Genomic DNA, 22,294 nt, shown 5'->3' with positions numbered 1-22,294 from the left:
CGCTTGCCGAGAGACAGAAAATTCATACCGTCCTGTTTTGTTTCACTACGTTCAGCCTAATGCAAAGGTTTTGTTTTTTTTTCTTTCTATTTTGTCCTTTTTCACCGGTTTTGGTTCCCCTGAAAATATAGGCTTTTTCACCAAAATTGGAATAACAAAAGGCGCATAGGGCGCGAAAGAAAAGCCGTAGGATGAAAGGAAAGCTCGCTCGCTGCTTGAAAAATGCGGCAATCTCGCATCACCCGAAAAGTACCAGAGCAAGATGGCAGACACGTTGCAACCGCCATCTTGCTCTATCGCACCCCTAAACAAGGGGTAGAAAAGAGTGCACAATAGCGCAGAAAAACATGTCCGCTTCATACAAAGGCGCACGCACCCTTATTGGCCAGCAAATGGCCCCCGGGGTAACGCCCATTTTCCCTAGTTCGAAGTTGTGTGCATACTGTACCGGTTGGCAGGTAGCGGACCACGTGAAGAGGTGGCTGTCGCAAGGGAAAGGAATCGAGCGCAAACAACGACAACAAACAATCACAATCGCACACGCACCGCATATCAGTCGACTTGTGTCAGCTCCGCTACTCGAACGTCAAAGCAAAGCAGCCAGCGTGGATGTTTGTTGTGTTGTGGACGTCGTACCGAGCGGAACGTCTTGTACCACAGCTTTCTGGGCACAGCTCGCTGTGTTTCGGTGGGGAGTTCCTTCAGGTCGTGTGATCGGTTGTTTGTTCCGTGGGTGAAATAACAAAAAAAAAACCTTCCGTGCTTTAGGTGTTTACGACGTGTTACTGAAAACAAAACAACAAAATACTCATGGCACACTACGGTGTGACACTGGCTGTCAAATGTATGTTTACGATCGTGTAGAACGCGGCTGTGTAATGTTAGAATGTGTGGTGGAAGAAGAATGCAAGTGATCATTACTGTTTTAGCGACGGAATAAATTCGCATTAGAATATCACTGTGTGGGAGAGTCACGAAAAAAGACAAAAGTGTATGTGTGAAGTGGAGTGAAGTAAAGTGGCCCAAATTTATTGTCGAAACGCTCTTGAAACAATGAGGCGTCCTGTGCTTCGAATGTGCTTGGTATTGGTATAGAGCTTGGCAAAAGCTCTTCGAAAGAGTGTTGTGGCGTGTGCCTCTCGGAAAGGATTAGAATTGTGTGTACTTTTCAACGAAATTGGCAGAAACAACACAACAAAACCGCGTATCGAACTGAGTGCCCCGAGCGAACGATCAAAATGGTGTCCTACTATAATCACTTTGCGATGTATCCGAAGAATCACAGCGGCAATCTGCCGTACTCTGCGACATCCGGCTGGTATCCAGGCAACTACCAGCATCAGCCACCGCATCCGCAGTTCATTGGCGATGGTGAATCGTCACCGCAACCCGCCATGTACTATCCCCATCCGCACGTCTTCCATCCGCAATCCAGTCCCGATTGGAGCAGTCACGAAAACTTCTCCACACCGCCACAATCGGGCTTGGGGCTCGGGCACGGTCCCAGCCCAGGCGTTGGTGGATCGAGTGGTGCTGGTTCCGGCGGTGGATCCGGTGTTGGGCTACATCTCGGTCAGAACTCGAGCCTACATCATCATCACCACCATCACCATCACGGTAACAATAATGGAGGGAGTGCGAGTGGAAGTAATGGGCATGATCATCTTACCGATGGACTGCACAGTATACCGTCACCGCCGATCACGGTGTCGGGCAGCGATATGTCTAGCCCGGGAGCACCGACGGGATCTTCGTCGCCGCAGATTACACCCCGCCCGACACCGGTCAAAAGTCCGTACGAGTGGATGAAGAAGCAGTCCTACCAGAGTCAACCGAATCCAGGTTAGTTGTGGTTTTCGTAGCATTTTCTTTTTGTAAATCGTTTGAATAGAGCTAGAGTACACTTGACTGCATGATGCATTTCTGTTGCGGTGTGTTGCATCAATCTGTTTATTTCTTCCTTTATGCTTGCTGTGTTTTGCTGTTGTACATTTAAAATGTATATAAGATGTAAGAGTTTTCTTCTCAAAAGTTTGGAAAATTGTTGATCCCGTTCTCGCCAATTCTTCTCACGATTTTATCACGTTTTTGCACCATGATGTACTTAACGTTCATTTACTTGTTTCGGAATGCGTGTACACGCAGGACGCCATCTCGAACGAGCGAACATTATGCTGGCTTATTTTTACGATTTCTCACTCGCCTCTACCTCCCTGCCCCTCCCCCCCTCCACTTCCCCCTCCCCACTTAATCCATCCTGGATTTCAGTTTATGAACCGTCAAACATCATCAGATTTCTTCACTGATCTCCTTCCGAGCAGGGAAACCCTTGAAGCTACACACCCGGGGAGAATTTATTACCCAAAACATTCCCATAAACCTCGCCGTGGTCACCATGGCAACCACAATAACTGCATCATTTTGTGCTCGGGTTGTCAGTAAAAGGAGGTGATAGCTTTTCGGTGCGTGCGAGTGTTTGTATGCCTGTGTGTGTGAGCGCGCGCATGGGAGAAGGGGCTACGAAAGCCATCAAATTGGAGACCATTAAAATCAAGAACGCAAACGAGAGTCTGATGTAGAATAGAACCAAATGGATTGATTTATGTCCCCCGTTGCATGATCTGGTCTGAGTGTTCTGAGAGGTATTGGTGGTTGGCACGGTTGGTTTTTTTCCTCTTTTTGTTACTCCTGCCTTCTTATCTTCCTTTTGTTTGAAGCTTAACATCATCTGGTGAATGTTGTGTGTTTTGCGTTTTTATCCACTGTTTCCAAACTGTGCTGAGAATACATAAAACCCTCCCTTGGAATTCAATATTGTTCCAGGGGGTTTCTAGCAGGATATTCCGGGACTCCGGTCGCTAGCGAAACGAATCCAGCACAGTTGGGCTTTCGTTATGGTTTCCGTTTTTATCGATGGAATGGTTTATCTGTGAAGTAAGTGTGCTGTTTACACCGAGCATGTCGTAGCATATCTTCAGGCCCATCCCTACGCACGCAATGCACATCAAAATGGCTGCATGGGACGTATTGGAACGACAGCGGGACGCCTGTGGTTCTCCTCGACTTTTCCCATCCAAGGAACAGAAAAACCTTCCGTTGCCATGGCGATCGTCTTCTTGGCAAACGCACAGCTTTTGACAGCTGCCGATCGATCTCGTTCTCTCTTTCCTTCTACTGTTCTCCTAAACGCACGCACCCCCAAAATCTAGGATTGTTTCCGTTTGCCTTCCTTCCCAGCCCTTCTAAGAACTTGCGCCTTTTTGCGCTAGAAGCACTTAAGCCGGCCGGTAGAAAGAACTGAGGCGGCCCTAAGAAGCCGGCGGCTACTTGCGCTTTCCATTAGCACCCCGGAAATGGGTCCATTTTGGCCCTGGTCGCGTAACGTTCCATTAATCCGCGGTCCGGTAGCCAGCTTGTGATGCTTTCCTACCAATTAGCGTCTAATTTTGTTTGCTACTAGCGGGCATTAAACGGCGGGATTCACGGGAGAGAGATTCCACCAGACGAAAGTCTAGAAAAAAGTTTGCTCTAGTTCTCGTTCATTTGCAGTCCGTTTGTAGAAGTTGTAGTGATGTATTTAACCAAAACTTTCCTGCACGAAGCTTTAGTGCATTGTTAACATTAGCTGTGGCTGCTTGCTTTTTCTGTTCTCTTTGTTTTCATAACCGTTTTCCGCTTATAGTTTAACTAGAACACTCCCTTGTTCCCTACTTTTGCAATTGACCAATTGACACTGAATATCTGCATTCCAACTAAACATTGCCCATTGTTTCTCCATCTCTATTTCTCCCGATGTTGTTCGTCGGTGCTATGTCCCTCGAACCTAAAACAAACCACCACCATGCCAAACAAAACCCCACAACCAAAGGAGGCCTTATCAACATCTGCTCGGCACCATCCCTGCAAGACTTCGCGCTGGTGGAATCTGGTGGTATGAATGAAACTAAACACTATTTTTTACGTTTTCCAATTTTTTTGTCAATTATTTTGTGCGTTAAATCCTGTTCCCTGACAAAGCATGAAGCTCTCGGTTTTTCTTTTGCATGTCCAACGCAGAAAATCGAATTATAAATTCTAATACGATTGATCGATCCTTCTCCTAAGCAGGGGTTGGACGTAACCTTACCGTGGAGTCCACATGCTTGACAAACCACAAATTGGACTCCATTTTGTGGTTTCTTCCGTTCTCTTTACGATTCATACAAAAAAACCGAACGGTACCCACGAAATGGGCACATGGAAGCTAAAACAATAGCGGACGAAGCTTGGACCGCTTGAACCAAACGATTTCTAGAGCAAACCCTCTTCTTCTCCACGTCCTATTTCTCACCTCCTCCACGGGCGGGGAGTGGGGGTTGATAAATGCTCCGGTTGCAGTTTTGTTCCGCCCCCTTTGGCCATCCTACCCAACGTGCAAGTGGCATTGAGTTTGAATATTAATTAGGTATTCGTCGCCGCTTCCTCGACCGGCACACGATCGACCCTGAACGAAGCTCGGTCGAATCGTGGTGAAGCGATGGAAACTATACTGACTCACAGTTGCTTAAAGTTTAAGCTGCATGGAGCTGCCCACCCCTTCCCTAGATTCCCCTAACCCACTGATTCCGTTCTCCAAACCGCAACCACCCCACGAATACTAGAAAACCGAAGCGTATCACTATTAATTTATTCGCTTTATGTATACTTTTATGGCATTTAATATTTATGGCAGTTTCCTACCGCCGTGCGCTCTAGCTGCTCCTTTCCCTTCCAAACGGGCCAACTTTAACGTCTGACATCACACACAGCTTAAAGTGTGTGTGTGTGTGCAAGAATCAACCCCAGCCGAATCCGAACGGACCGAACAGAGGAGCGTGAAGAGACAGAAACTTAAAAAACTTAAACCAAATCAAATCAAAGAAGCCCATTAAAATGCGCTACTAGACGTGGTTTCAGTGTGTGCGCGAGTGAATGTGTAGAGAAACCACAGCTTGGTAGTTGGTGAGCCTAGAGACGAGGTTTTCTCAAGCGACCAGCTCAGCCAATGTGTACCTTGCGTGTGTTTACGCCATAAGCAGGGATCGCGCATAGGAACTTTGGAGGTTTTTCATGGCTTTTCGTTCCAGTGCCTCTTTGTGTTCCTTTGCTTTGGAACGTATTCGGGAATCGAAATGATGTTGTCGTGACTCCAAAAAAAAAACGACACTAGTACAACATTTCTCTAGCGATTAATTTGTAAACGCGCAGAGCCGTGGAGGTTCCGTAACGAAGTGCTTCATTAACATTTGAGCGAAATTAAATGTCGAATTTACTGTTAAAGCCACAGACCTTGACTTCCGGTTCGCAAAAGCAGTTTTGAGATAATCCTAATAGATTCACAACAGTTTCTGAAACACTTGCAGTATAAGATTCAAAGTATTCGACAATTACTCTTCTTCAGACTCAACGCAACTCAATGAGGACGTTCGATTGATTAAAACTCGATTCGAATCGAAAAATTCGATTTTATTATCTTTCTGGGGTTCATTGTACATGTGAGATGTACATTTTTTATCAATAATCAAATGTGTCTTAAATACATCAAAATATTCCTCTATTTGAATATTTTTGTACTGAAAGCCATCTGACCATCTGGTTGACTACTTTAGTCCTATCTTCCCTGAACCCTTCTTTGTAAAAATAATCTGCTTCTCACACAATATTGCAACACGTTTGACAACTGCACCGTATGGATCTTTCTTCACCCCCTAAGTTGTAATATTTGTAAAAAAAAAATGCCCCTTAAACTTGCTCGCTACTCTACTCTTACTGATTTTTCGTGTGTTTTATTGCCACATAATAACTCACCCCACGTTTGCCACCCAACCTCTCACACGATGATTTATCCAATTAAATGCAAAACAAAAAACTGGAAAAGAAAAGACTGCTAATGATGTTTTTTTCTTCTCTTCTTCTTTCGACCCCCTTTTCGCATTTTTGCAGGAAAATGTAAGTACTTTGGTCAGACCGTTGGACATGCCGCGGCTGGTTCATTCAGCTTTCATTCGCGCCTCTTGCCTTCCCCTCCTCACTGCCTTGCCTTGCCCTAGCGTACTTGATCCTCAGACACACAAAAAAACCCTCCTCCAACAAACCCCGACGCGTACGATACGCACGTTTCCACAGGTAACGCAACACAACTATATCAATTCACCTTTTTTTTCTTATAAAAAGCAAACTTTTCTTCTCCTTTTTCTTCCTTCTTTTACAACAATTTTGGGGTCGTTTTTTTAAGTACCAATCGTATATCATTTGGACTGATTGATTCCTGCAGTTCGTCTGCAACGGAACATTAACGTTTTTCAAAGCAAACAGTATGAATTATGCACACAATTTGCCAAACGGCTTACGGTAGAAGGAGTAGCTGAGAAGTTATAAATCATCGTTTGGTTTGGAATGCAGCGCAACAACGGATGTGTTTTTTTGTTGTGGTCGCTGATTTGATAATTTACCTTTGCAGCGTCTACAATGTATGTTACCTTCAATCCTCATTTATACCACACCACATACATACAGATGATTTCTTTGAGCCATGCTGCAATTGTATTTATCATTTAAATGAGACTTTTGGAACTTGCAAGCAATAGCTGCATAGCAATAGTCGGAGCGTTTGTCTAAGCGATGAAGAATATTCTGGAGAATTTGGACATTGTTATCCAAACATACTGAGACAAAGCCGTCCATATGGACTTAAAATGGAAAGATGGACTTTTCTGAAGGAACGATGCCAGGCTAGTGAGAGACTTATGAAGGGCGGTGGTTTAGTGGTACGTTCCAGTTCTCAGAAATCCTGGAAAGAGAAAATGTCTCGCTTCTCCTGCTTTGTCCAATGACAACTAGTAGAATAACGAGCCTTCATTACTCTCCAATAAATAGTAAATTGTTCATAGAGGTCCGTCGATAGAGTCGAGATTTTTCTGTTGATCCTGATCACTTCAAGAATATAGACAGAAACTGTTCAGTATCCAGTACAATTAGCTCTTACCACGTTCCTTGGAACCCAGCTCAAAACTGTGGTAGAGTTCAGTTCACTAGTTCTAGTTACGAAAAATTGCGCTTCCAGTAGAGCAATGCTCCAAAGGTGGTCTGCATTGATTTAAACCCTCCAGCAGTATTTCTTTGAATCGCGCTTATCGTCTTGCTTCTCATCCCGTATGTTGCGAATTTTGGGAGATTTTGGGAATTTCCCAAAAAGAATCGAACACATACAAAAACCCCACGATCATATCAACAGACTTACGCAATCGGTCCTGTGAAAACGCACCAGCAGCACCCGGTCTCTGTGTTCTTTTGCTCGCCCTTGCCACGAGGCCCATCTCGTTTTCTAATCTAGCGTCGACGACAGGCGACCACCACCACCACCACCAGGCAGCACTGCGCAATAATCGATCAAACAATCGGCACACCACGAACGGCCATTTTGTTTTTTGGTATGGGCCCCACGGCACACACGGCACAGCTCTCATGGCATCCGATGATTAATCAGTCCGTGTCCGATTGTGAGTTGGCGAATGGAAACGATGGTGAACGACGCGAAATGTGCTTACAACGTTTCGCGGGGTCTGTTCGTACTGTATGCCCTTATTTTTTCGTTTCCATTCCGTTATCGTTGCTTTGATGACCGTCATCGGCCGTTGTCGTCATTAAAGTGTGTGTTTCTTTCTGCCTCCTTTCGTATCGTGGTATCGATCGCTGTGGGGAGTGAATGTTTTGGGCCGCTGGTGTGTGCTTTTTTTTCTTCTCCCGGTCGGCCGTTATCATACACTGACAGGGTCGTTTTGATTAATCGATTTTTCGAATCCCTCCAAATTCTTGAACTCACGGCGCTTTTTCTCCCCCAGTACGAGGCAGGCAGGATCTAGACTGTCATCCGCCCCATCGGAGCTATCAATCATGCGTACGAGGTAGTGATCCCTATTAATCGCCATCGCGAACAAAACAGCTCACATGCGATGCAAACCATGCTCGATAAGTGTGGAGAATGTTGTCAAAAAAATACTTGTACTTGTTTTTTTTTTTCTTTCGAACAAACAGGATGTTAAACTGTTGCAGTTTCACCGACAGGCCCGTTGAAGCGATAAAAGGGAAAAGATGTTGTCAAAACAAGAGCCTTTTTTTGTTTTGTAATGCCCAAAAAACGTTGCCCCAGATAGACCAATAAAAGTCCGCAACGGGAACACTATCTCGAGAAAAGTCCTTTCGAAATGCACCACGACGTCCTAAATAAACATCCATTCCAAGTAACGCAGACACTATTTGCATCGTGTCCTGCACGTACATCCCAGCGATCGGGATTCTGTTTTTGAAGTGCAACCATGCCATTTCTTACCTCCCTATTTCTTCCTGCATCGTTACAAACCCAAGCATAAGGGAGGGAGAATATTTTACAACATAATTGAACCCCCGCATTGCTCAGGTTTGCCGACATGAAGATCAAGGCAGACATACAAATGTATACAAGGATCGCTTCCGGGCAGCGACGGCCCTGAGTTTCGCTTGTCCATTTGCTTGAAGGGCTTTCCCACGGATGGGAAGCGCAAAAGTGAACGATCGTACCAGAAGGTGTCCTTCACACCGGGCCAAACGGCAAATGAGCTTTTGCATGTTTCCCCTCGGATGGTATGCCCATCGCCCGAAGGAAGGAAACGGTGTAAATCGCCGACAAGGGCGAGGATGTATGTAAATGATGCTGTGCGCTTGAAAATTGGCCACCTTCTTCTGGTTCTATTCGGGAGGCACCCGGTTAACAGAAAAACACGGTTCATCTTCAACAACAACCAGTTGAGTACTGGCAGCAAGCGATGCGAAAACAAATGACAAATGACAACGACTATCTGTCATCGGGTGCTGTGTTGCGCAAACTGTTACACGCGGAGTGGCTGAGATTATCCCAAACCCGGCAAACGGGTCCCGTGGGGAAAATTGTGAAAATTAACTCGATGCGGGAACATTTCCGTAGGGCGCTTGGGTGTGCAGACCATGGAAAATGAAATGGTTCCAAATTAAACCATAACGATAATTGGTGAGATATTGTGTGGCTGGTTGAAAAATATATTCTAGCAAGAGTATGTTTGGGTTTTTTTCTTTGAGGAAGGTTTGTAAGGAGGGAAAATGAGGACAAACTGTTACTCCAAAATATTAAACAACTGTCATCATTTGGCAGGATTTTTTTCCGTGATAGCTTGTATTTGATAAAACATTTGCAGCTCGGAGTTTATACTAAGGATCTGAAACAGAGCTCTCAGTAGATTGTTATATGATATTCAGTAACCGGATTTGTATCCAACAGCCTCTGGAAAAATAGTATCAAAAGTGCACCAATTGTTTTTTGAAAAAATATGTCCAGCAATAATTTCCGATCTACGAGCCTTATGAGACTACTAGACACGGCGGCAGAACGACGAACATGATCGGCAAGGCGCCTATAACTTAACTCCATCATTCAACCCCCATCGTGCAGTAATAGAACTAGTGATAATAGATTTGTCCACCCAAAATCACTCCACTGACTCCTCTCTCGTTTTGTAGTGTTTTTCTTTTCACCGGTTTCTTCTGCTTCTGCCTGCTGCTGGGACAGATTTTTCCCCAGCCCCTACACTTTCCCGTCCCGTCTGCTCTCGGGCGGTGGTGTATTTTATTCTTTTACAACACACACTACGGCCATGATCGTAAACATTAGGACGGCATAAATAGTTGGTCCTTAAACGTCTGTAAAGGGACACCGTCGGGCGACGATCGGGAGGATGAACTGCTAAACGGAAACACTTCCAATCGCCCAAAAATGGGTTCATGTGTTTTTCCTTCCTTCCTTCTATTGGGTTGCTGTTTCCCCCGGCGGTCCGTTTTAGGTCTTCGATAAACACATACCGGAGCTTCATAAATGGATGATATTTTAGTCGGGACAGTCTTGGGCGTGTGTGTGTGTGTGTGTGTGTTCATTGGCTGCCACGTTGCTCATAGCAACGCGTAGGAACCATCTTGTTTCTTGTGTGTTTCGATCGTTCGTGTGCGCGAGTTCACGATAAAACGACATTCCGGGCGACGGTACTATCGACGACACTTTACGATTGTTTCGTGAGTTTTACTTTACCGGGCCCTCGTTTTCTTCTCGTAACGGGTTACGATAGTTTTCGAAGGCAGTCGTTTCCCGGCGACGGGTTTTAATGCAGTGCCCGAGCGCAGGATTAGAACTGGTTCAGGGTGAGTGAAGTGGTTGTAGCGTTGCCGGAGTCACCACAGTTTATTTATAAACACAGTTTATCCTAAGACGATTCCTGGACAGCTTTAGGTTTAAGCACCGGTTTTATTGTTTGTTTTTATTATTCATAAAAAACGGCCAGCTTAGAGCTTGTGTGGCTGCGTCTCGCTCAACACAGCTCGGGACAGACAAGTGGGCAAATTTATATGCGATTAGGGAGCACGATTTGCACGAGAGAGGGCACACGTTTGCTTATCACCGGCATGGCAAGCACCAATTGAGAGCGGGGATAGTGCCAGTGTGCTATACTGTTAGAACTGTTTTTGCCTTAGCCTTAATTGATCCCAGTTTTGCTGTTGACCAGTGAAAGAGTAGGTCGGTTTTAATCTCCATTGATTTAATTTAATTTTATCAAATCACTATTTACTATACTGCTCATTTAAGTGCGAGGTGTCGAAATGATAAATGGGTGAAAGTGGGCTAACCTGAAGCAACCAGGAGATCCCGAGCAAAACACCTCGACAGAACCAATTTGGTAGGACTTCGTGCTTCTTTCAGGATTTCCTAGTCTCGATCCTGACTCGTTTTATTTTTGCGTATGTCAAAGCGCAGGCCTTCAAAATATCTCACACAAATGTGAAGATCCCGAAGACCTGTTCTAGCTTCCAACGTCGTCTTGACAATGTTATTGATAAAAAAACACAGAGACACAACTTCAAGCGATCAGAAGAATACATGAGCAATTCGTGTCCTACTTGCCACTTCTTTGTGGACCACCAGCAAACAACCTATGTTAAGACCTTCATTAATGCCAAACATGTCCTTGGCTCAATGTTGATTTTCCATCCGTTTCCACCGGAACGAAGTAAGAGACCCGATGGACAAAAACCTTCCCTCGGCTACCGATACGCCTATTACGCAACGACAAAACCCCAAGACGTAGACGCAAATAAACACATCTCGCAGCTCATGAAACATGCCCTGTTGTCACACTGAGGAACCGACCACAGCGGGTGGACACTCTTTGTTAAACTTTTCTGTTTATGTACATTGTGTCCTTGTTCTGTCAACACCGGTAAACCACCGGACAACAGACCGTCCTCCCTAGAAAGCACAGTACGGAAGCCCTTGGAAAGCCACAGAGTACAGAGACACTCGCAGCGTGATATGATAAATGCATCCCCCGGGAGTGCGTAACGAATCAAGTGACACAACCATTATCCCTGCGGGGGATTCTGCCGTCCCGGGGGGTTGAGTGAGGGTGTCGGCCTGTTGCATTTCGCCACGATGAGACGACGTTATGAGGGTGATGATTTGAAAACATCATGTCCAAATTGTCACCCGTATCACACCTTCAGCGGTGAAAGTGGGATAGGATTTCTTACCTTGCCTACCATGCCAAGAAACATCTCACTTTGTACGAAAAGGTCCCCGAAAACTGCTACTCCTATTGAAGATAGCAGCCATTTACGGATGATTTAGAATGGCCGTAATCGATCGACCATCATCGGTGCCGGGGACAATAAATGGGAAAGCAAATAGTGCAGGTAAGATCCCGCAAAAGCGGGCCGTTCCGAGGTGGGTCCTGTCTACGGTGCGCCCCGGGCCCACAGAATCTTACCGCAGAAACCTGCGCGCAGCCAGGCCGTTATATATGGCCGAAATAAAATTTTGATATCCATTATTATATTGATATTCATCATAAAAGTATTAATGCTTTTATTGCCGCTAGATTACGGAGTAATTATTTACGATGCGCCGAGATTCCCGGTTGCTTCTTTTTTTCTTTGTCGTGGTACCATGACTTCGTGAGTTTCGCTCGTACGTTCGTTGGTTCGCTGTGTGGGGACACACACGCACACACATACAGAACCCGATAGCTCGAGCGGTAGTATGGTGTGGGGCCTAAGACGTTTCGGGGTGCAGTTCCACAGCTGAAGCTCCCACGATATCGAAATCTTTGTCGTTTACCTAATCCAGCCACACGTTTGTACACGATAAAGAGGGAACGATGCCTCAACCTCTCCGCATCACCACCTACCATTCGAGATGGCCACACCGGATACCTCAAGCTGACAGTTCGATAAGGTAGCGGACGGTGCTTCCGCCGGAGGGAAGTTCTTCCGCGCTACCACGTCAGACATTGTGACCACAGCGCGACCGTGCCGGGACAGATAGGCTTGATTCGGCCCGGAGGAAGCGATGTACCAGAAGAATTCCTTTGATGTTTGGTTGTGCTTTGAAAGTGACGCTTGGATAAACACAGTGGGCCCCATCGAAACATCAAACGCTTGGAACTTATTTTGGGGAAAAAAGGGGTAAATTTGGTTGTTATCCGGCCGGATTACGGGGTTGCGCTTTTGTCGGTTTGGCATTAGCCCGGGTAGGTGTATATTCGGTAATCCATTTGTCAATCGATATTATCAATCATCGTCGTATGGGCTTTTCCCTTCGCGCGTGTGTGTCGTCGTCGTCATCATGGTAAGACGGTCCCGGTCCACTTCGGAGTCGGCGCGGCATGCTTTGATTTTCCATTCGTCGAGTGACGGTTCGTGGTTTGTTTGCTTTCGGACTACTGATCGTACGATCCAAGCACCCTGGGTGTATGGAGGTACCAGGTGGTTTTGCGGTCTGCTGTTTGAAGCCATATTTAAATGGAATCGATTTTTCAATTCTCTAGACTACTAGTTGCCTCTTTGTATGGGACGAGATCACCTGATCTCCAGATACTTTGATTCCAAAAATCCACCATTGTTTCTGGCCATCGAAAACATATAAGAACTCATCCACTGCAGGCCCTAACAGCAACATCACTGACGGGTTGCATTAAATAGGACAATATTTGCTGGAGAATTTCCCAACCGGTGCTTTTCCAAACGGTGATTCGTTTGATGAAATGCACCATGGCCCGATGATGGAAGAGAAATCCATTCATCCGGCACGGTCACATTCAGTGCATTCGGTGAATCCCTCGTTGGACAATCTCTTATTTTATCGTCTGTGAAATTTTGGTGTGGTTTCCAGCAATCGTGTGGGCCTTCAATTTGTGCCGTTGTGGAAATAAACAATTGCACCACGATTGCCACCCCATAAGTGGTTAGTACATTCACCGTTTTTGTAGGACTCCCGACCGTGCTAACGATTGGTGTCGGAAACTTTCCAATACCCATCAGGCCCGCAGTGTACTATAAAACCCACAATCACCAACAATTTTCTGCAAGCACAAGACAAACCAAGTGCGGCCGTAACGTAATAGTCACATCGTTGCGGAACAATTGATTCGACGCGTAACGGTTGCTTGAAGGATTATGCTGTGGCCCGCTCGCCCGTGGTAGCCGCCCGTAGAAGCAGTTCGGCATTTTAAAGCGGCTAAAAGACACCAGCACCGGCCTCACTTTGAGGTCACCGGCGAAAGGGTTATTTTCCGTTATCATGGATTAAGACAGGCGGTACGTGAGCTTTGAAGTGTCGGGTACCTTTCGGCGCCCGGTCCCGTCTTTCTAATGCGCGGCGGACCAAATTTCCATTCACCGGTCGGGGCCGGAGTGAGTGATAAAGATGGATTGTAGAGCTGAGTGAAGGGAAAGATCCGCTAACTAGGACTGAATATGCAGTTACTGCTGCATTGCGGCTCGCTGTATTCAAAACACACTTCTTAAGAACGGCAAATGGAGTCATTTGGCGGTGTGTTACCTAGGCACGATATCCGGTCCGATTAGATCGCGCCGGGCGTACCAGTTACAACCTACAACCTAGACCCCGAATACGTTCCTTCCCTCGCTTAAGACGTTTCTTTTTTTTTTTGTCTTGTTTTGTTGCGTTGTAATGCGTTCAATGCGTTTCGTTGTGCGACAATCTGTCAGATAGGCGATACCGAGCAATTAAACCAACGCATGGGACCGCGACGTCCCGCAAAAGGGTTATCTTTATGTCTGGCATATTAAAAAACCCAACGACGGCGATAATGAAGATATAACGCGGAATGGGTGGAGAAGCTGTTGGTGGGGTGTTTGAGGAGGGCGGGTAAGCAGGAGGAGAAGGAGGACTTATCTGTCTGCTTGTCGCCTTGTCACCCGTTGCCATCACTTGTCATCGTCTCGGCCGCCGTTCTACGTCAAGTCCCAAAAATTTCCTTCACTTCTGTATGCCTCACATATGCGCAGTTTAATTGAACATTAGGCTAATCCTGGTGTGTTCACAGTGTTTTAAAATTAGTATTTTATCGATCACGTGGCCTAAGCTGGTCTTGAAGCGTACCACCAAATGCTAGCTAAAGGTTTGGTACCGGCTAGAGAGTATTCTGGATTTTTTTTTCGGAGGACCACCACCAACACAACCATTTGCTCCGCGAAACTGTAGCAATGTTTACCGTTTCGACTGGTGGCGGAAAAAAGTGTGTCTGTATCTCGGACGCACGGAGATGTTGATAAGATCACTCAATGGGAGCTGCACCCCGGGACTATGCGGGATAAGGCACGATCACGCGTCACCACACGTACAAGATCCCTAATCTAGTGTGCTCTGGTCCGGCTGGCTGGCTGGCTGGCTGGCACTAGAGGTGGCACTGGGTAAGAAACGACACAAACAAACAAGCGAACCCACAGAGGCCCATACTACGGCTTATCATGCAACGCCGGACGGAGACGACCGCAGCGGGCGCAAATGAGGCGCGCGGATAGATCACACCAACCACCATCACACAGGTATCCAGGGTTGTTCCGTTCCGTTTTGGAACGATGGTAGTTAAATATTGACTCACGTACAGCTCACGCGGGCTCAGCTCCGTCCGCCGCGCTATGCCCGGGCCCAAATGTTCCCCGGGGCGGGTGTGTATGCTCACCTTTGCGCTGAAGTCATAACACGCTTGTTAACACGAAAATGAGTTGTCATTAGCAATTACTTATTGACACATTCCGTCTTGTCGCGCCGTTTTCGGGTTACGTTTATGTCAGCACACTCTACCAGCGATAAGCAGCACAGGTCGCACTCGTTATACAAACGGCTAGGATGGGTACTAGCTTCCAGGGTTAGCTAGCGCCTGGTTAAAATTTGATCGTTAAAAAACCACGAATTTCCTATGTGTGACGCATCCTGAACTGATGGAAGGAAATGTTGGATGGGACTTAAAGATCAGTACTTGATCTGCTGATGATCTATCAACCTTGTAGCTCCCAAAGCTAATTACAGTCCTCTGATGTTACTTTCTTAGTCTTCTTTTGATGAGCGCTTCTTTAATACAACCTTTCAATATTCCTGATGATACATCCGACATATTCAAAAAGACTAGACGCCTTGCTCCGAGGCCTTTTGTAACAGCAACAGCAATACAGCAGTGCGCTCATACAACGCCATTCGTCTGGCTGCATTTTTTATGCAAATGTTACCGCAACTCATTATACACCATTCTCATCAACATTTCTTCTTCCCTTCTCCTTTCCATTACAGGGAAGACACGAACGAAAGACAAGTACCGGGTGGTGTACACGGACCAGCAGCGGCTCGAGCTCGAGAAAGAGTTCCACTACACCCGCTACATCACGATCCGCCGGAAGTCGGAGCTGGCCCAAAATCTGCAGCTATCCGAACGGCAGGTGAAGATCTGGTTCCAGAACCGTCGCGCCAAGGACCGCAAGCAGAAGAAGAAGGCCGAAACCGGCACCGGAGGCGTTGGCGGTCTCGGCGGTCAATCGCTGGTGGTGGCCCACTCCCAAGCGCACAACGTGCACGGTGCACAGTCCGTGTCGAGCCTGCTGGTGGACACCAAGCCCAAGCTAGAGCCGTCGCTGCACCTATCGCACCTGCATCAGATGAGTGCGATGAGCATGGGCATGGGTTCGATGGGTCTGCACCACCACCATCCCAGCCACCATCCGGCCCTACACCCGCATCTCGGTGTTTCGACCTCGCAGCATCAGCTGAACCAGGCGGCGGCAGCGGCGGCGGCCGCATCTCAGGTGCCTCCGACATCGCTCAGCATAATGTGATGTGGCTGAGCGACGCGACCCGCGCATGTACCGGTTTTATTTATTGGTCTGTTTACTTCAACACGGACACCGTAGCAATGTTCCCGCGGCGATCAATCCGTGCAGCAGCTTTACGATCGCACTTACGATGGCAACGGTTACAGGTGACCTTCGGTACTGTAATGTGTTGGGTACGGTGGTACGGGTTGCCCTGGGTTTGTTCTTAACGTTGCGGAAAACGCTGTAAAAACTTACACACACACACACACACACACACACGCCACTTTAAGTTCTTGCGCTTGCCTTACAACCTGTACAAGTAGAGCTAAACACACACGTTGGACGTTTGGAGACCGATGAGTCTTCTATGTGATCGGTAGACCGGTAGATCACACCAGACGTGAGACCTGGACAATTCACGTGGGAAAATCATCAAGAGAAGCTCACTCTCTTGACCTTGACTTAAAGTGGTACAGTTACCGACCAACCAGCTAAACGCACTAACTAAATCAAAAACCGGGACCCAGGAGAACACACCAGCCGCAAAAAAACAGAACAAAACAACACACTATTAAACATTTAATTCACGTGCAATGTATAAACAAGGAAAAGGATATAATTTTAATGTTTAGTCTAGCGATAATAACGGTAACCGGCAGAAGAGAAAGCAGGCAGGCAAGCAAACAGGCAAGCAGCAATGTCCGGAAGGCCAGCAAAAGCGTTCCGATGCGCTGCTAGTGGAGTATTATTGAAACTATTATATTAATAATAATTATTATTATTGCTACTACTATTTGTGCGTTAAGCAACATCCTGACGTCCGCGGGTGTGCTGTCAACCCGGCGCCGGGTAACGTTTAGGAAACAGCTGATCTTGGTGGTGTTATTTTATAGCTAAGTGGCGCGGCAAACTGTATGTAAAGAGCACCGGGAAAAACTTGATTTGTATGTTATTATTTGTACCGTTGGTGTCCTGTAGGTTCTGGGGGCTAAGGGAACCCACTGCCCACTGCCACCCTTAACCTACCCCAAACACGACGCGTTTGGGCATACCAACACACCCCCTTAGTGTTTACTACTTTTTTTGAGATTCATCTCTAAGAGATTGCGTGCTGCGTTTGAGAGAAGCAGATAGCGGGGAAAAAAAACAACGCGGCAGCGAAAGGAAGAAATTTAGCTATTAGGCGTAGTGAAATAATGTAGGAAATCAATCGTTTAAAGCAAATGTAAACACACACACACGTACACACACAGACAAACTAAAACAGCAACACATAGATGGACGTAGAGACTCACGATGCAACTCAATAAAGTATAGATTCTGTAGTAACAAGACGATTATCCGCGTTCGTTCGTTTTTTTTTTCTTTTCGGCAGGGTGACTTTAAGGGTGACTACAAGAGGGAGGAGTGTTTTACTGTCCAACCATCGAGTGTATAAGAGATACAAACGACGATCGACTTTGTATCAGATTATGGCGGACTTGGACAAGAGTAATCTTGATTACAAGTGAGACACAATTTTTCTCAAGAAAAACTGCAAAATCGAACAGATATATCGGAGTTTAGCTGCAATTTCCAGATGTTTTATAACCATACCAGGAACCTTATCGTACCTCGAGTTCGTTGACTAGCTCTTCGACACTCACTTGAAATTTCTGCCACTAAAACTTTTGCAACAAGGGTCTCAGTTTTAAGGCTGATGTTTCCCGATCGTCTGATAGAATAATTAAATTTTTCAATTCGTTGGATCAATCCGCAACCTTATTTCACCAGCTTATTTTCATAGTTCGTGTAAAATATTGCCTCTGGAAAGGCTCTGATATTTCTGACAAGTTCCCCAGTATACACTCCTGAACTCTTGAGCCCTTTTTGTGTTACAACTTGTATAAAAAATATTATCTCATCATCAGTCAACCAAACCCCATATGAATTCCACTTGTAATAATTTTTCAAACCTCAAATTCTTCAAAGTTCTACAAAGACCTAAAAATATCCCAACTTTAGCATTCCACTGCTTCGAAAAGTATTGCAGACCCGATAATTTAAAGTACGCTTCAATATTATTCATCTCAAGATATATTCTGCAGTCATTTTCTATTAAATTGCTATTAAAAGTGAACTGAAGGGAACTGAAGAGATAAGAGCGAAAAACAAATGAGTTTATCCTTTTCTTAGATCGAGTCAAAATCTATCACTAAAGTCAAGTGATTTTCGGAACTTCTGACCTTGCATTTAGGGCACTTGTATGTATTTAATTCCCACCCAAAAAAAACGGCATGTCACCTTGGCCTTTACCAATTATCTACCCTATCTGTAACCTTCGAGTCCTGCCGATTCAACGATCACCGATGAAAGTTTCCGTATCGAACGCGATCACGACCACGAAAACAAAAACAAAAACCTTTCATCACAGTAGACCGTCTGCCGCCATCTTGCTTTTTTGTTGAAGGGATTCTTAAAAGGTTGCTACGACCACCGCTCGTAGCCACTGCTTTAATCTTAAGCCGAGTCCATCCATCGTTTTCGGAGGGACCGATTGATGATCGGCGGGAAAACTGTATTGTGCGGGAGATATTTTCATGGACTTCGCCTCGCACCCTTCGCAACCACCAGACGGCTAGCGTGGCCAGAAGGTGCTAATAGCTTCACACACCAGTGAGAATTAATTGATGCGCATTCCGATAGTTCCCACGGTAATTGCACGGTCGGTATGCGGTGCCAGGGTTTTGATCCAGCGTCCGAAGAAACGTAGCGCGAACAATAACGCGCCATGGTAGCCATTGAGTCACTGCACCATGGATTTGTTGTTGTAGTAGCAAGCCGGAGTACCAGAATAGCGAAACCTTCGACGCGACAAGGTTGAACCGGGGATTGCACAATACGGAGCATAGAAAAATTTGGTGGACATTTATGCGTGGGTCGACGGCATTCATGTTGAAATGGTGCGCGCGACCGAAACTATTTAAGTTGCTTAAATTAAACAAATCTTTACCTAAGCTTGCATACCTGCTCGGTGCCCAATGACCCCCAATTTCAACGGTCCAAAAGTTTGAAATGAGATTAAATTATGCCTTAAAGAGTTTTGGTTTTTGCACGCTTATCGCTCGATTCTGTATTAGACCATCCGATGTGCTTTAAGTAGACGCATTTCGTGTCGAACCACTTACAAATTCTTCTGTGATTAGCTTATTTGGATAACAAAACTAATAAAAACTAGCTTAAAAAACATACACACACTTACACATGAGAAACTATTAAAAGGAGTATTATAAGGGATAAGACATTAGTTCACTCTGTAGCGCTTTAAGTACTTAATGTTTAAGTTAGTAATTAGCTGCTTTCTTTACCTGGAAAATTGTAATTATTGTGCGTAGGCCGACGAATAATGGACGAATAAAGAACGCATGGAAACAACTTGTGGATTCATTTATTTATTTTCCTATTTATTGTAAGCCTTCGCAACGAGATATACTAACCATGAATCTCATCAAATTCAATTAATTTTTTACCAATTATTTAAGACGATCTTCTCAAGACGAACTTCCTTCAACTAGCTAATTATTGAGTCGAAATCAGACCGTAGCGGATGAAAAGGATTATCCACCGACCGGAAAGCTGTAACGAGCGGACAAGGATGTAAAAAATTTCACCATCCCCGTTCATCTCATATCCGGTTAAGACTTTGAAAGAATCGGATGCTTATACTTGACCTTTTTCCTCTTCGCAGCGAGTCAGAATAACCCAATGTAGGTTAGGACGGTTGAGCAAAAAAGAATCATCATAATCCACACACCGATCGAACGATCGGCACGATGTGTCGTAAAAATCGCTAATCCAAAACCGTTTCTTTCTTCTTTGCCAATAAATCAATTTCGGTTGTTGGTAAGAATGTAACGCGAATCACGACAGCAAATGACCAGATGGTAACCAAAAAAACGAAGTTATTTTTTTCTCATTCTATTGCTTTTAAATCCCGTTTCCGGAATTCAGTCCAAACATCGACATTTCAGCAAACAAAGCAGCCCATGATTTACATTTTCACACAAATCACACAAGCAGGCTGATGATTTTTTCCCCCCCCAAGCCTACTAAAGCCAACGGAAACCATTCCTGAAGTCCTGATGGCTTGCTCGGTGTGTCTGGACCAACAAAATCTTTGATTTGCCAGCCCAACTTAACTTCGTTTCGCTTTGGAGATTCGTTCTAAAAGTAGCTCAAACAGTTGGCAAAACTTTTCTCCCAAATCGCAACAAACCCGACCCATAGCCATCACAGACCGTCGGACCAGACCAGAGTGTGGCGGATACGCAAGGTTTTGCCACCAATCCTCCCGAGGGCTGTCCGATTTTATTGGCCATCGGGGAAAACGGGCGAACCACCCCCGGCCGGCGGCGGCCAACGAGAATGAACTGCGTGAACTTGTCGGAATGCCAAAAATCGAATAAATAACCTCTTTGCCATTGGGGGTAAGTCTCGCAAAGCCTTGTTGCCTTACACTGGTGGACGGATTGGTGATGGACGGCTGGTTTAAAGGGACGCCGGGTACTAGCGTGCCACGCATCCCGAATCGTGGTGTGTAATTTGATACTTTAAGTTGTTTTGCATAAAGCAGCAGCAAGGGTCTTTAATGTACGCGCCTGTCGCTCGATGGTGGTGCACGGTGAGCCGACCGAACAAGGATGTTCTAAGGTTAATTCGCGTAATGTTAACTGAAACATCCTTCGCCAGGCTTTACTCGACACCAGCAGTAATGATAGGGCTGTGTTAGTTAAATGTGGTTCCAGTTTGTCAATGTGGCCAACAGAAGAGCGTTAGCGATTGAGATTTTTGACTACGCCAGTTGGAAGCTATTGTCCACACATGTTCTACTGTAGATTGTGTTTAATCAAATAGATTATTTTTATAACTTATTTTAATTTAAACAGTTATTGCTAGACTTCTTCTTCCTTGGCTCTACAGCCTCGAGCGGTCTTGGCCTGCCATTTCTGGTTTTCTGGAACTTTATTTTACCTCTTAATAAGGTAGTCAGCCCTACGCACAGTATTGCTAGACTACATTGTTTAAATTTCAATTTAGTGTTTAATATTTCTTTAACATATTTCTTTAGAATAAAGTTGTTTTTATATACTTACTGAATTAGACTAGCTACCCGTAGGTTTCTAGGCTCCTCCAGTCAGTCCCTTCCCGACCCGATGCCAACTCCCGGGGTTGACGTCATTAGAGAAACGGCGGTCTGTGGCTAGTGCCGTGTTCATCGCTGGCTTGCTCCTCCATGTCACCGACGCTCCTGATCTCCTGTACCGGATAGGCCTATATGTCCCCACCCGATCACTCCGTTCCCCTGTTCCGCTAGCTATTGTGTTCCGGCGTAAGTGCTTCGGCCATAATGACCCCTTCCTTATATGACTTATATGAATCTGTTTTACTGAACCAAACAAACGATTAGGCTACTGTCTTTGGCCACAGAACATTTAATTTCCGATTTAACCGTCTTTTCAATCTTTCAAAAATACCTATGAAATATATTTCTTTAAAAAAAAGAGGTAATTTTGAATGTGAAGTAGCCTAGCAAATATTCACTTAAGTATTTAATTATTTAAAACCAATGTATTACTAACCGGAACGAATATCACAGGATACAGTAAATTGAATGTGATTTGATAAATAAACATATGATAATCGTTTATGTAGCTTCAATCAAACAAATTTTTATAACGAAAATTTTAATAACTCCTGCGAAAGCAATACGGCCAGGCCGGTTCTTCATGGATAAAAAAAACTCCAGTGAATGTCTACATTGCTATACACAATAAGTTAACGAAGCTATGAAGGTCTTTATCAGCTATTCCAATGGATTTTTTTTTTGTCTAAACCGTCTCTTTTGTAATCAAAATTGTTTGATTTGAACTATTTTTTAATTCGTTTAGAAATGCCTGGTCGAATTACTTGGAACTACTTAGAATACAATTCACTTTTGTATGGGAGGCCAAATTTACAGGTTTATCACCTAAAATTGGCTGATTGATTATTTTGCTCTTATCCTATTTGCGAGAAATCACTCGTCAAATTATTTCAATGAATTCTTTTAATTTCCTTTAAATAACATATTTAAATT

At 45.1% G+C, this 22,294-nt stretch overlaps 1 protein-coding gene across 4 annotated transcripts; it reads left to right on the top strand.

Annotated features, from left to right (window-relative positions):
• The first annotated feature begins 500 nt into the window (after window positions 1-500).
• Window positions 501-17,516, top strand: LOC118511607 (homeotic protein caudal). 4 transcript variants are annotated; one of them, XM_036054890.1, is made up of 4 exons: window positions 501-1,842; window positions 3,869-3,931; window positions 5,962-5,967; window positions 15,662-17,516. In XM_036054890.1, exons 1-4 carry the CDS (start codon window positions 1,239-1,241, stop codon window positions 16,198-16,200), a joined length of 1,212 nt encoding a protein of 403 aa, XP_035910783.1. In that variant the 5' UTR covers window positions 501-1,238; the 3' UTR covers window positions 16,201-17,516. The 4 variants fall into 4 exon arrangements, with proteins under 4 accessions (XP_035910783.1, XP_035910784.1, XP_035910785.1 ...); XM_036054891.1 differs by lacking the exon at window positions 5,962-5,967; XM_036054892.1 differs by lacking the exon at window positions 3,869-3,931 and having other exon boundaries at window positions 502-1,842.
• The last annotated feature ends 4,778 nt before the right edge of the window (window positions 17,517-22,294 follow it).

The sequence above is a fragment of the Anopheles stephensi genome, chromosome 3 (genome assembly GCF_013141755.1).
Source record: "Anopheles stephensi strain Indian chromosome 3, UCI_ANSTEP_V1.0, whole genome shotgun sequence".
Classification (NCBI taxonomy): Eukaryota; Metazoa; Arthropoda; class Insecta; order Diptera; family Culicidae; genus Anopheles; species Anopheles stephensi.
The sequence above is the reverse complement of the archived record's forward strand: the minus strand, read 5'-3'. Positions and strand labels throughout refer to the sequence as shown.